Source organism: Manacus vitellinus, unplaced genomic scaffold, assembly GCF_001715985.3.
Source record: "Manacus vitellinus isolate BGI_N305 unplaced genomic scaffold, ASM171598v3 scaffold_12_pilon, whole genome shotgun sequence".
Taxonomy (NCBI): Eukaryota; Metazoa; Chordata; class Aves; order Passeriformes; family Pipridae; genus Manacus; species Manacus vitellinus.
The window spans coordinates 2,478,022-2,490,371 of NW_021938949.1; the positions used below are offsets into that span (position 1 = coordinate 2,478,022).

The 12,350-nt window shown below is 40.4% G+C and overlaps 1 protein-coding gene across 6 annotated transcripts in view; it reads right to left on the bottom strand.

Moving 5' to 3' along the window:
- Window positions 1-208: 208 nt before the first annotated feature.
- CTDSPL (CTD small phosphatase like) overlaps window positions 209-12,350 on the bottom strand; it is an 81,782-nt gene continuing 69,640 nt past the window's right edge. For all 6 annotated transcript variants that reach the window (XM_018089227.2, XM_018089225.2, XM_018089223.2 and 3 more), the window contains 3 exons: window positions 10,458-10,550; window positions 8,606-8,791; window positions 209-6,729 (listed from right to left, as the gene is read on the bottom strand). In XM_018089227.2, the coding sequence (XP_017944716.1) occupies window positions 6,604-6,729; window positions 8,606-8,791; window positions 10,458-10,550 (405 nt within the window). In that variant the 3' untranslated portion in view covers window positions 209-6,603. The remainder of the gene's footprint in view (window positions 6,730-8,605; window positions 8,792-10,457; window positions 10,551-12,350) is intronic.

The window sequence follows — 12,350 nt, forward strand, 5'->3', positions numbered from 1 at the left end:
GTCAGGGCTCTCATCTTTATTAAAGCCCAGCAAGTCCAAAGAGCTGTGAGAGGAATGGAATGGGGAGAACTCTCTGGCCTGATTCTCTGAAGCCTTTGCTTCCCCCTCCCAGTATTTCCCCCCATGGAGAATGGCATGTGGGCACAAGAGGGGGATTCCTGGGAGCAGCCCTCAACTATGTTGTGCATTATCAGACATGAAGAGGATGAAAAAAATAACACAGATAGTTTATTGTCAAACTGAATCAAAGCGTGGGAAAAAAAAATAAAATCACAAGGTTACACTGTAAAGAAATTTGGTTTTCATCACAAAAGCTCATTAAAATTGGACAAGAGAAAACAACCCATTGTCAAGCCAGCAACTCCTCCGAGCCTTGGAGTGCAACATTTATTGAAACGCCGGGAATTCTGAGGCGGTGACATCGCGTTTGTAGGGACAAAACGATCAACCCTCATTATCTGGGAGAACGGAGGTTCTGTGAGGGGGTGACGTGTTTCTGGCTGAGCGGTGACTCCTCCGTTCGCCTTCGAGCAGCAGCAGCCTTGTCCTTGCTGGAGTCCAGCCCGAGACGATGGCCAAGGCTGGCGGGTGCCAGCTGCGCTGCCTTTCTTTGTCCAGCATTTTCCATCCTGATCGAGTGTGTTTACATCCCTCAATCAAAGGGGCTGTTCCAAAATTAAAGGCTGTCGGGTGCGCAGAGAAGAGCAGTGGGAGCTACGACGGGTCCACCGAGGCCCAGGGGACACAGACACAGCCAGCGCCTCCCAAACACCCAGTATGCTGCTGATCCAAGCAATGACCAAATCTAACCCTTCTAAACTGCTTTTGAATCTGGGAAAGTGTGTAACTGCCGATGCAGGGACCTGCCCTATGGAGCCAAACCCATCTGTGTGTGTCCCGGGCTTCAGAAATGCCCGTTACGTGGTATCGGGCAATTACGGAGAACCCAGTTCCTCAGTACAGCTCCTTCCCAACAAAACACTCCTGGAAGCTTCCCAAGTTCGAGTCTGCCAACCTGTCCAAACCCATGTATTACCTACAGATCATTTATTCACCAGTAGCTCCAGTGGAACCAGAGGAGTCCAGGAGAGCTTTGCCTGGTCTCCTGCCAGCGTAGCTGGGCCGAGGGGAAGTCTGGATGGCGAGGGTGGCTTGCCAGGAAAACTGCTGGAGACTGCAGGATCCCCTGGAGTGCAGCCCACCTGGAAGAGGCCCTATCCCATCCTGCAGGGGATTTCAGAGTGGTTGGCTTTCCTTCTGAGTCAAAAACACAATGAAATGGGGGAAAAACATGGGAAGGTGTTTAAGTACGTAGATTAGGGTGTGTTTGGTTTTAATCAGTCAGGACAGAACAATAAGGATCTTTCTCACTGCTATAAATGAGCTGTTTCATGAATTTTGAGACACTTGTTTTACTGAGTGAAAAAAAAAGAAAGGCATCTTTATCCTAAGTAGCAGCTAAGGAGACTGGTAAAACTAAAAAAAAAAAATCCCCTAAACAAATCCCCCCCAAAACAAACCTAAAAAAAATTTTTTTAAAAATCAACCCCCTGACTCACCAGTACAAAGTAAAGGCAGTCTAGTCATTCCAACTGATCACAGGACTAACTAAAAAATATTTTTAATTGCAACTAGTGTGCTATCTTGAGCCAGCTGCTTATTCCAACAGGCCTGAGGTTTTCTGCTCATAAAGCATCAATAATATGTGCCTTTTCCTAGAAAGGAAGGCTCTGCCTAAGTCTTATTGTGTCAGATAAAAAGTCCCAAAATAGATTTTCCAACCAAATAAAGTGTTTTATTCAGATATTCATGTGGATATGGCAGTGATGTTAAGAACAGCTATTCAAGTAGCTGAAGTAAGCCCTTCAAAAGAAGTCACACAGCTTTGAGACTTGAACAAATTATTGTATGATCTCATCCAAGAGATCTAAATAGCTGGAACATCTGCAGGAGTCGCCACCAATTTATTTAGCAGAGTTCAACAGTAGTTCATCAGCTCTGTTTGCACAAGCAGGTGCCAGGGCAGGCACTGAGGAGTCCTGCACACGACATAAAAAGAGGAGAGGGGGAAGAGGGTTGGACATAGATGGATGATTTTATGATTTAACATGGATGTGCATTAGCAGGAATAATGTCCCTGACAAATTAGGGCAGTGCCTTTTACTGAAGAAGTGCAGAATTTCTTTTTCCCAGAGAAGTATTACATGCACAAGTAACTATATTGTTAAAATTTTTTATTTGTGACAGTAAAGAAACCATTCAATACCTGATTGACAACACTTCTCTCTCCTGCAAACACTCATATGGTATCTGTAGTGTTTCTCAAGTATTGCTGGATTGTTCATTGCATCAAAGTGTAAACAGCTCCATCATAAGAAAAAAAAAAAAGAAGGAAAAAAAGAAAGAAAGAAACATTTCCATTGCTTACTCCTCCGTTAAGGAGTTCCCAATAGACCTTTAACAAGAAATAAAAGAGAGTCAGCTGGGATTTTACAATACCATGTGAAACAGAAAACTGACAGCTGGTTTTGCATAGTTACCCAGAGATTCTGAAGCAATTGCCCCACGCCAGTCTCACCTGCCCCCTCCTCGCCCCACAAAGGCAAAAACATCACAGCACCTTGGAAATCAGAGGCACAAACTTGTTTCTGTTTTACAAATAGGGCTGTGCGGTACTGTGGTTTATTAGGTAAAAAACAACCTGTAAAACAGAGGATTTACGTCTCCAGAACTTATATCATTACTTTACTTTTTTTTTTCTTTTTTGATACACCGAAATTTCAAAAGCTGCAACATCAGCACACACCAGTGTCATTTAGATACTTTATTGTCCCCAACCAGTCTAATCAAAATCATGCTGTAAGAAAGTGATTTGCGTACACTGACAACCAAATGTCTCCAGGTGTTGAGCTTCCTCCGTGTAGAACTTCGCTGTTTAATAAAGATCAAAAGGGCAAAACAAAGAGACAAATTACTCTTCCAAAGCTACCTAAATGAACACAGCAATATTGTACATTTTGCTACCATCTCCCATTCCAAGCCTGCCACGCTTCCTGGTGGTTGTTAACAAGGACTCTGCGCACAGCCCTAGTTTACAAATGGCAATTTAATCGTTAACACCTCAGCTGAATTTAAAGAATCTAAGGCAATTCTGCCTTACAGCTTAATTCAAAAATACCTATACAGGCAAAAAACCGTTTTTAACCCGACATAAAAAGGACAACAGAACTTCAGGCCAGGCAGCATCTCTTTAGCTGAACAGGATGACCAACTGGAAAAGACTTTTTTAATAACTTCTATAATATCCAGAAATAATAAAATTGAAAGCCAGGGTTTATAACAGCCCTGGTGACCTGCATGCACTAACTGCACTTCAAAATATGCAAGAGATTTAGGAAACAAGTATTTATTTTTTTTTCCTATTTTAGTTTTTAAACTCTTGTATTTAAAATACAATCAAATACCCGTATTGCAAATTTTACAGACATTCCATTATCTGACTGTATGGACAGAACTATATTGCTTTGTTACAATCTAGAAACTAAATATAGAGCGTTTGTATATCCACGCAAACTCAACACTTGAAATTTCAAGTACGATGATAAGTGTCAAAATAACCAACTAGGACAGTTTGATCCCTCTGGTCAAATCTGAATACACAGGGGATTCCAAACCTGATTGCAGAGCACTCCAAGTGGGTTAAAAAATAAAAAAAAATTACTAAATTACTCAAAACTTACAGAAAATACTCTTAATATTAAGAGATCAAAGCTGTGGCTAAGTTTTTTGCCTTTGTCACAAAATGTTATTTTAATGCTTTACTAAAACTAACTTATTAAAATAATTTGGGTTGGTTTTTTTTTTTTTTTTAAATTTGTGGATTTCAAGAGCCAAAATAATACAGTGTTAAGTACGGTTTGTACAGAACCTCATCAGAACCCTTCCTGCAGAAGCTGGTGCAGAAGTTCAGTTGCCCCTTCTATGTGGATTTTAGAACAATACAAGACACTTTTAATAGTCAACATTCATTCACAGACTTAAGGCAACTGGTTCATGAAATCTTGCTGCTTTCAGAGATGCAAACGGATGACATGGTTTGTCTCACGTACAACAGGTCACCACGGTGGGTTATTTATTGTCTGTTTGGTCTAACGCTTTTGAGAAAGTCTTAAAGTTTTTTTGTTTTTTTCAGCCATTCCTCTCATACCTGCACGACTAACTACAACCTGAATACTTCCCTGCAAACTGCATTTGAAGCCCAGAAGCCGCAAAACGCAGTTGAAAAAAATACTGCTCAGAGAACAACTTTTCTTTTTTTTTTTTTTTTTTTTTTTTTTTTTTGGCAGCTTACGGGTTTTCGTTACTCTGAAGTCAAATACAAAATTAAACAATCTTAAACCGAAAGGGAACGTTAATGGACTAACCAGAATCCACACGTCTCTCTTTTTATTTTTTTACCCCCGTTTTTATTTTTTAAACAAAGTAGGCTTTTTTTTTTGATTTTTTTTTGTTTTTTGTTTTTTTTAAATTTTAGATTTGACGGTTTTGTCTTTCGTTGTGGCACAGAATTGTACAGTACTAAGGTAATGCCAGCTGGTTAAGAAACAAAACGGTGATGCCATTACAGACTCACACAGAGTGTGACGGGACTGCCTCCAACACCCCTGGGTGCAGCCACAGCTGGAGCACAGCTGCTCACTTTTATACTGTACCTACAACCTACTCACTGCCTGCCCTTCTATGAACGTTGTTAAGCTGCTTCACCAATGATTTTAGATGAGGATCACAAGCCAACTTGCAAAAAAGTTGTTTTTTGTCTTTTTTTTTTTCCCCCTCAAATCTTCAAGACTTTTAGAAAGAAAGAGAAAAGGCAAAGGGGATCTGCAATTCACAATTTAGCACGAGGCTAACTAGAAGCACCGAATAGTCCATTTAGTCTTCTCTGATGACAGCCAAACACAGCTGCACTTTTTTATGTTTGCAGATTTCTGGGGTGGAGGATAATTAAAAGGTGACGCTGGAAAGGGGGGAGAAAAAGTAAGAAAGAAAAGGTGCGCCTTTTCTTCAAAGGCTTAAAATGTTTAAGTTATTCAACTGAAAAAGCACCTCTGACACTGCAGAAGATGCTAAGCAGGTTCTCAGACTCAGAGATGAGTCTAACTCAACTCCAAAGCCAGAGGAGCCATTTTAGTCTAGGCTAGTAACTTGTGCCCTTCTAGCAAAGCTCGATACAGCTCCCAATCTGTACCTTACAGCTTGGGGGGAAAAGAAATACAAATCAGAGATGTGAGCAAAATGCTTTTTTGCATTTTTATATACCAACAAAAGGAGAGGGCTTCACCCCAATTGAAAAAAAAAAAAAGATTAAAAAAAATGCCCTTTACAGGGTCACCTTTAACTGAGTTCTCTGGTATTTCAGATACCATTGGATTAATCCATGGGGGTGGGTTATGAAGCCTGCATTTTATTTATTGCCCAAGTTTGCAGCTTACAGAAAATGTTTCATAGCACAGGCACAGTGGCAAAAACAGTATAACAGCCGATGGTCAACTCCATTTGGTGAGTATACAGTAGCAGCAATTAAAAGAAAAAAGTACTCCAAACAGCTCAACACAGATCCAGCTTACCCAGACGGGCTGTTTTAAGAAAAGAATCTTAAACTAATAAATAGATCTCCTCCTCCCCGTTCTCCCGAGATAATGGTTTTCCGAAAATCGAGAGGCATGGCAGTTGTGCGTAAGCAGAGACAACAGAATTTCATCTGTCTACAAGAGAAGGTGCTCTAGGTCTATCAGTCACCTTGTTTTCTCAATTCCATCATTCCCTGACACTCGAAACAACTGCAAGATATGTTCCAAACCGTGCCCAAAATCATCATCGGTGAAACAACCATGTAATGAACCCAATTCACCCCTCCCACGAAACGCCCGAACCTTCCGAGCGTGGCAAAGTGTAATGCAACTTAATGTCACTGTGGAGACAGGAACCCAGCATCTTGGTTTCAACTTTTTCCTTTGTTATATATTACAGTGCTCTATAAAATTTTTTTCCTTTTTTCCTTTTAAAGCATTTAGACAATACAAGACTAAAAGATGTCTGGAAATACGTCTTATACAAAAATGAATTTTTTTTTATCTTAAAATAACATTCAAAAAGGCACTTCATTCTGTAAGAAAAAATTCAGAGTCAGGTCAACTGCTCTAAGCAGGGGGGTAAAATTGTCTGCATAGTGGGAGGGGAAGAAAGGGAGAGAAATTCAACTGCTGAAATACAAGCTTCTTTTTTTTTTTTGGCATGTTTTAAGAAAAGCTGATCCAGTAAAAGATGTCCATTTATGAAATTAATTAAAAGAGTCCCACTTAAAATAGCTTCTTTTTTTTTTTTCCTTTAAAAAAGTAGTCTGAACACATGACCTTAGGAGTCAGGCTTCTGAAGGCTTAAGAGCATCACTCATGATTGTCCTTCGTGTCCAATGTAACAGGAAGATCAAGAGTAGCACTTCTGACAGGGGTGACCTCCCCAAAGCTTACATTTGAAAGAGCTGAAAAAGATGGAGACAGGCTCTACTGCAATCTAGTAGCAGAAGTCAGTCAAAGTTAAGGGCTACCTGTTGCAGAGTTTATGAAGCATACTGTAAACTTCTTCCTCTTTGCTTAGTCCTTCAAAGAAAGGAATAAGATCTAGCAGCTCTGTGTCTGTCATGTCATCAAACCAGGACTGCACAGGCACCTGAAACAAAGCAACCAACAAACACTGAGAGGGTTTCATGACGTGAAGGACACGTGAGTTTTGCCTGTGTGGGTGTCCTGTAACACTCATCATCACAAATAAGGCAAATTGCTAATCATTAGCATTCAGGTGGAGCACCGGGTTCAAGCCCATGTTTTCTAGCACCCAACCCCAACCCCAAAGCCAAGTGCAGGACAGCTGACCTTCACCTGCATGTCCAGGTCACCTACATGACCCCACACTGGGCAGCTCGACTCGCTCTGCCTCCTTAACATTCCAGAACAGACTGGAAGGGAGACACAGGTTATAAAGCTGCACTGACAGTTTATTTACAGGCAAGTGTGGGTTGTTTTTTTTTCCTCTAAGAATTATCAGTGTGAGTCACCAGACAGAGGAATGCAGCAACAACCTCTTCTGGCGAGGGGTTTGGAGGAAATACTTAACAGCGAGTACAGAACAGAGCTCAGATTAAAATATTAGACCTCGAGAACAGGTTCAGAAAATAATGCATGTAATAACCCTTCTTAAATACGTGGGCTGGATGTGTATCTTCACTATGGAAGTGCACTGAGGTCTTTTAAAGACTATCTTGGATCTTGTTACAAGCTCTGGTTTCTGCAGAGACTCGAGTATCAGTTCGCTAGCAGCACTTTTCTATACATGAATAAACCACTCTGACAAGGCCCTTAACTTCATCTCCCAAATTTCTACAGCTCATTATTTTCTTGGCACTGATTTCCGAGATACCAAACGATGATCTGGATCAGGTTTTTGATTTTAATCATGAACATAAATTTAGAGCTTCAGCTCCTGGTTATTATAAATGGCAACTTTAAACCACGTGTGGCACCAACTAGAGAAATGTTTTCACCACATCACTTGAGGCATCACAGTTTTAGGATCTGAACTTAAAAGCTGCCTGCTGCAAGATAAACAGCTCATGTTAAAAAAAAAAAAATGCTATTCCAGAGAGGCAGGACCATGGAAAACAGTGGTCCTGATCAAAATTTTCCTACGCTAATTTTAACAATTCACAAAGACGACAGGTTAAAAACATCAAAGAAGGCACTGCACAGCCTGGTTGTTTAAAAGTCAGTAGATGCAAGGGAGTTCCAGCTTCTATCCTGGCAGCTACAAAGCAGCTGCCAGCATCTGTAGCAATGGAGGGAGCAAGTGCCAGACCATTCCATCCGAGCTCCTGGAGCCACCAAACACACGCTGACAACGCACGCTGCTCCTAATTACTGTCCCCTGAAGTACTAATGCTGCTTGTCTTTTATTCTTGTTCCTAAAACCTGATGAATTTGTTGGCTAACATTTCTAATTATGAAGGGAGTTATCACGAAAACACTTGAAGGAGAACCATAACAACACAACAGGATCCTGACTTTTTTTCTCTCCCTTACCCGCAAACACAGATTTCAGACAGCAACCAGTAGAACATTCACTCTTCTTGCCTAATAAATATTTTCATTCCCACAATGAAAAAAGATGGGAGTACAAGAAGTTGTTCGAGCAAACCATTCTGTCTGTAATCACCACTGCAAAGAACAAAAGCTGTGCTGCAGGGCAGCTTTGGTTTTCAGAGCTAAGTTAGTTCCTCAGGTTCCACACCACCTGGCATTTCTCAGAACTGTTGGACTTCATGCCACAAGCTAAAGCTGAAAGCACATGAGCAGCCATGGCTATGACACGCAGTCAAGATCAGTTTGCCCAAGTCCTTCACCACTTGGCAGTGAATCCCAGAAGCTACCTGCAGCCTAAGAAAATATGGAAACTAATACAAGGCAGGGTTCTGAAAGGTTATTTTCTGAATCAGAAGGTCTGGGCAAGGAACAGAAAGATGAAGTCAAGCTCGAGTACTTTGAATACTTACTGCATTTTCAGGATGGAAGATGTAAGATGCAGGAGAATTATCTACTATAATAACTTTACTCAGCTCACGTCCCAGTCGACTCAGATCCTTCACATAATTTCCTCGGTGGAAAACACAGGATTCTCTAAAGAGCCTTGCCCTGAATACACCCCAGCGATCCAGTAAGTCGGCCACTGGGTCTGCATACTTAAAAATAGAAGTCAGAAACATGGAGTTAGCAGCATACAGATAAGGCTGGTTCACAAGAGCCAGGCGAAGGAGGGACACGAAATAATTTCAGACAAAATGCCCTTTCTCCGTTTTCTTCCCTGCTCCTCGTTAATTAACTTACTTGCCCGCCAACCTGAAGTGATTAATAAAGAGATAATGCAAAAGTAGGACAATTATCTTTCTGCAGAAGGTTAACTTGCACTCTGATGTTTTTCTGTGATTTATTGATTAGGTTTTATTCTTAGGGCCAACTTACAGTTACTGTAAGAGTTTTCCAGAGGTTGATGGATCCAGAGATCTCAACTAACATTACTGTAAAACCAGCCAGTGCTAACAGAAAATCTATAGGAAGCATTTCCACAGCTGATTTGTTTCCATGTGCCTCTAAATATAAACTGTAAGGAACACATCTGAGCCTGATGTGGCTTTTCCAAGTGATGCCCCTGGAGTGACTGGGTCAGTAAGACTCTTAAGGTTGCCAAATTGCATAACTGGGCCACAGAGGATCAGACAAAGATGTTATTAGGAAAAATACCACAGTACTAGAGAAATTCTCATTTTATACATAAGATGATACTTGAGGTGAGGCACAGCTTAGAATCCAACAATTGATATAAACTGACCAAGAAAAAGTGTCCAAATAAACCAAAACATGAATAACCAGACACTTGAAAGAGGTAGTTGTAACTTATTACTGCAGGGCAGGAGTTACCATTTTGTTATATTTTTTTTCTGTATTTTAAACTGAGAAAAAAAACTGATGTTGAAATCAATCATCTTCAGACTATGAAAAATTAACAGACACCTTACTTCAGTACAAAATTGTTGCAGTATTTAGGATTTTTACAACACAACTGAACAGAACACGGTAAAGAGAATTCAGGGTAGAATCCTCTGGTAGGAAGGCATTACAGATCAGGGTCCTGCCCCCTTCTACCATCACTAGGTAGCACTAAAAGCTTGCCATGCTAGAGCATTATTTAGAAACAACCAATATAACTTTACAAACAAGACACCACAAATACAGTACACTGAAGGTGAAGAATTTTAAGATCAGTCCACTACTGTAACATCTACCACAAAACTACCTACAAACTACTACTGCTACTGCAGACCAGAGGGCACAAAATATTCCTGCTGACGTTTCAGGCTTTGCAAAAAAAGTCTCATTTTCCAACTCCAGATTTGCAATTGCACCTTGACAGAACAAAAAATAATAATAATAAAAAAAAAAAAGACGTGTTCCCAATTTTCAGCAAATTTCTGAGTCACTGGTTGGTGTGGATGGTGTTTAATTCAGTGTGTTTTATTTCGTGCCCAGCTTTAATGTGCTGCTTTACTCGCACGCTATTTGTTCTAATTTCTCACTATAACCATGGTAACTTGTGAGCCTTTCATATTGGCATCATGAGCAATGCATGGAGGCTACATTATGAGACGAGCCCATATGTGATGGTGTTACCATGGAAACACTTACCCACACACTAGCAGACAAAGTACACACTGTCAGACAAAGAAGCAGAAAAGAAGGGGAAAAATTAAGATAGTACCAAACTGTGGAAATCATTATCCATAGAAAACCCAACCAAAAAGTCCACTGACCAGCACTGAAAAGGTTAATGAGATGAGGAGAGGAACAAACCTTGGCTAGACTGGCTGTGAAGAGTACACATTCAAAGAGCTCTCCCATCCTCTGAAGAAACTCATCCACATGTGGTCGTTTCAAAACATAAACCTGGAATGATAATGACATTTGGGTCAGATGGTGCTCAAGGAAAATTAAAAAAACCCCACCAACCAAACCAAACCACTCCTGCAACCCCAACACTTGAAGAAACAAAAAAGTTAACAGGGAAGCAGTTCAAACGAGATGCTGAAAATAAAAAAAGAAGTGCACAAGATAAAAGTAGAGATCCAATAATGAGAGATTGGCACGCACAGGCTGCCAAGCCCCATGCTGATTATGCCATTGCAAACACTGTGCATCATCTGGAGTGATGCTTCTGCAAAAATCTCATTAAAGGCAAAGAGAGACAGGAGGCCTTCTCAAGGAACGAGGATTCGTGTCTCTCAACCAAAAAATCATTTTGGTGCTGGTGCCTTCGGTGCTGAAGAGCTTTAGAGAGGGAATAAATTCGATGAAAACTCTGTGATGACAGGAACTGCACAACAGGGAGCTGTTTTCTCTCTGTGGCTAATTCTCTCATTTTTTTAAATTCCAGGTGCTAAGTACCATATCTCACCATGGAGAGTTATCAGTCATCCAGCTCTGCAGGGAGCTTTGTTCACCAAAAGCCTTCCCAGCACCACACAGAATGCCTAAAAATGCTGTTTTTCAAAACAAAGTCTGCAGCATCTTCTACGAGGAGCTAGCCCTAAAGATGGCAAATACTCAAGATCTCTCTCCTCTTGGGAGAGATCCTCTCAGCAATGCTGTACTGCCTTTCTGCACTGACATCCACACAGGCAGCTTGGCTGCCTACTGTCAACAACCTGATTAGCAGATATTAGGGCCTCCCTGCCTCTCTCTCCAGAGCAAGCAAGATGATTTTGCATTCAGAGAAAATACCAAGATAAGATAACTGCTGCTCAGAAAGCTTGGAAGTAGCTCACAACATACTGGGAAGCTGAAGAGGGGAGTCTGCTTAAAAAATATTTATCTATCTTGTTTGCAGTTAGATTAGAAGTTTGAGAGAAAACACTGGCAGCATTTTATCTTCTTTGTTTGGCAAATAATCCTCAATACTGGAAATTTCAAGTGGAGAAGTCTGGCATAGAACTGACTGAAATTTCAGGAATTTCCTTCCTTGACATGTAAAACTAGATTAATTTTATGTGTTTTACTAGCTTCATATTAATAAGAGGTAAAAAAATGGAGATACCCAGAGAAAAGGCCTGAAGGAGAAAAATACAGAAACAGCAGCTTGAACTGAAGTGTAACAATTAAAGCCTCCAGCAAAAGAAAAAAAAGTGTGTAATTGGAAACCGAAAACCTCAATCTGAAAGCAAAGTTTTATTAACAACATATATGATGGAGCTGCACCTCAATGACTAAATCAGAAATGTTAGTTACTCTTCCACTTTATGTAGCATACAGATCATACCAGGAAGCCCTGACCTGCTTTAAGTTATTCCTATGAAATTTATCTAAACTATTTCTGGCCTCATAAACATTACATTCAAAGTTTGATACAGATAACAATTTATAACCCATATACATTTTTTTAAACAGCAACAGCAGCACCTCACCCATCAAATAAATGTGACATTTTATGAATTAAAGACAGTTAACAGATGTACTTCAACACCACTCTTTCCAGATAATCACAGCAATGTTTCCTGTATTCCACCAGGCATAAACCAAGTAGTTTCCTCCCCTATAACAATACAATTAATTTTTCATTAATTCTTACTAAACGAAGTTGTTCTGTAGTATTTCCTCTCTAAATTCTATCTCTGAATTTTTTAAAGACACAGATAAAAAGACAGCTGCAGTCCCCCTGCTTTTGGGCACCCAGAGACTATCCAACTTCCC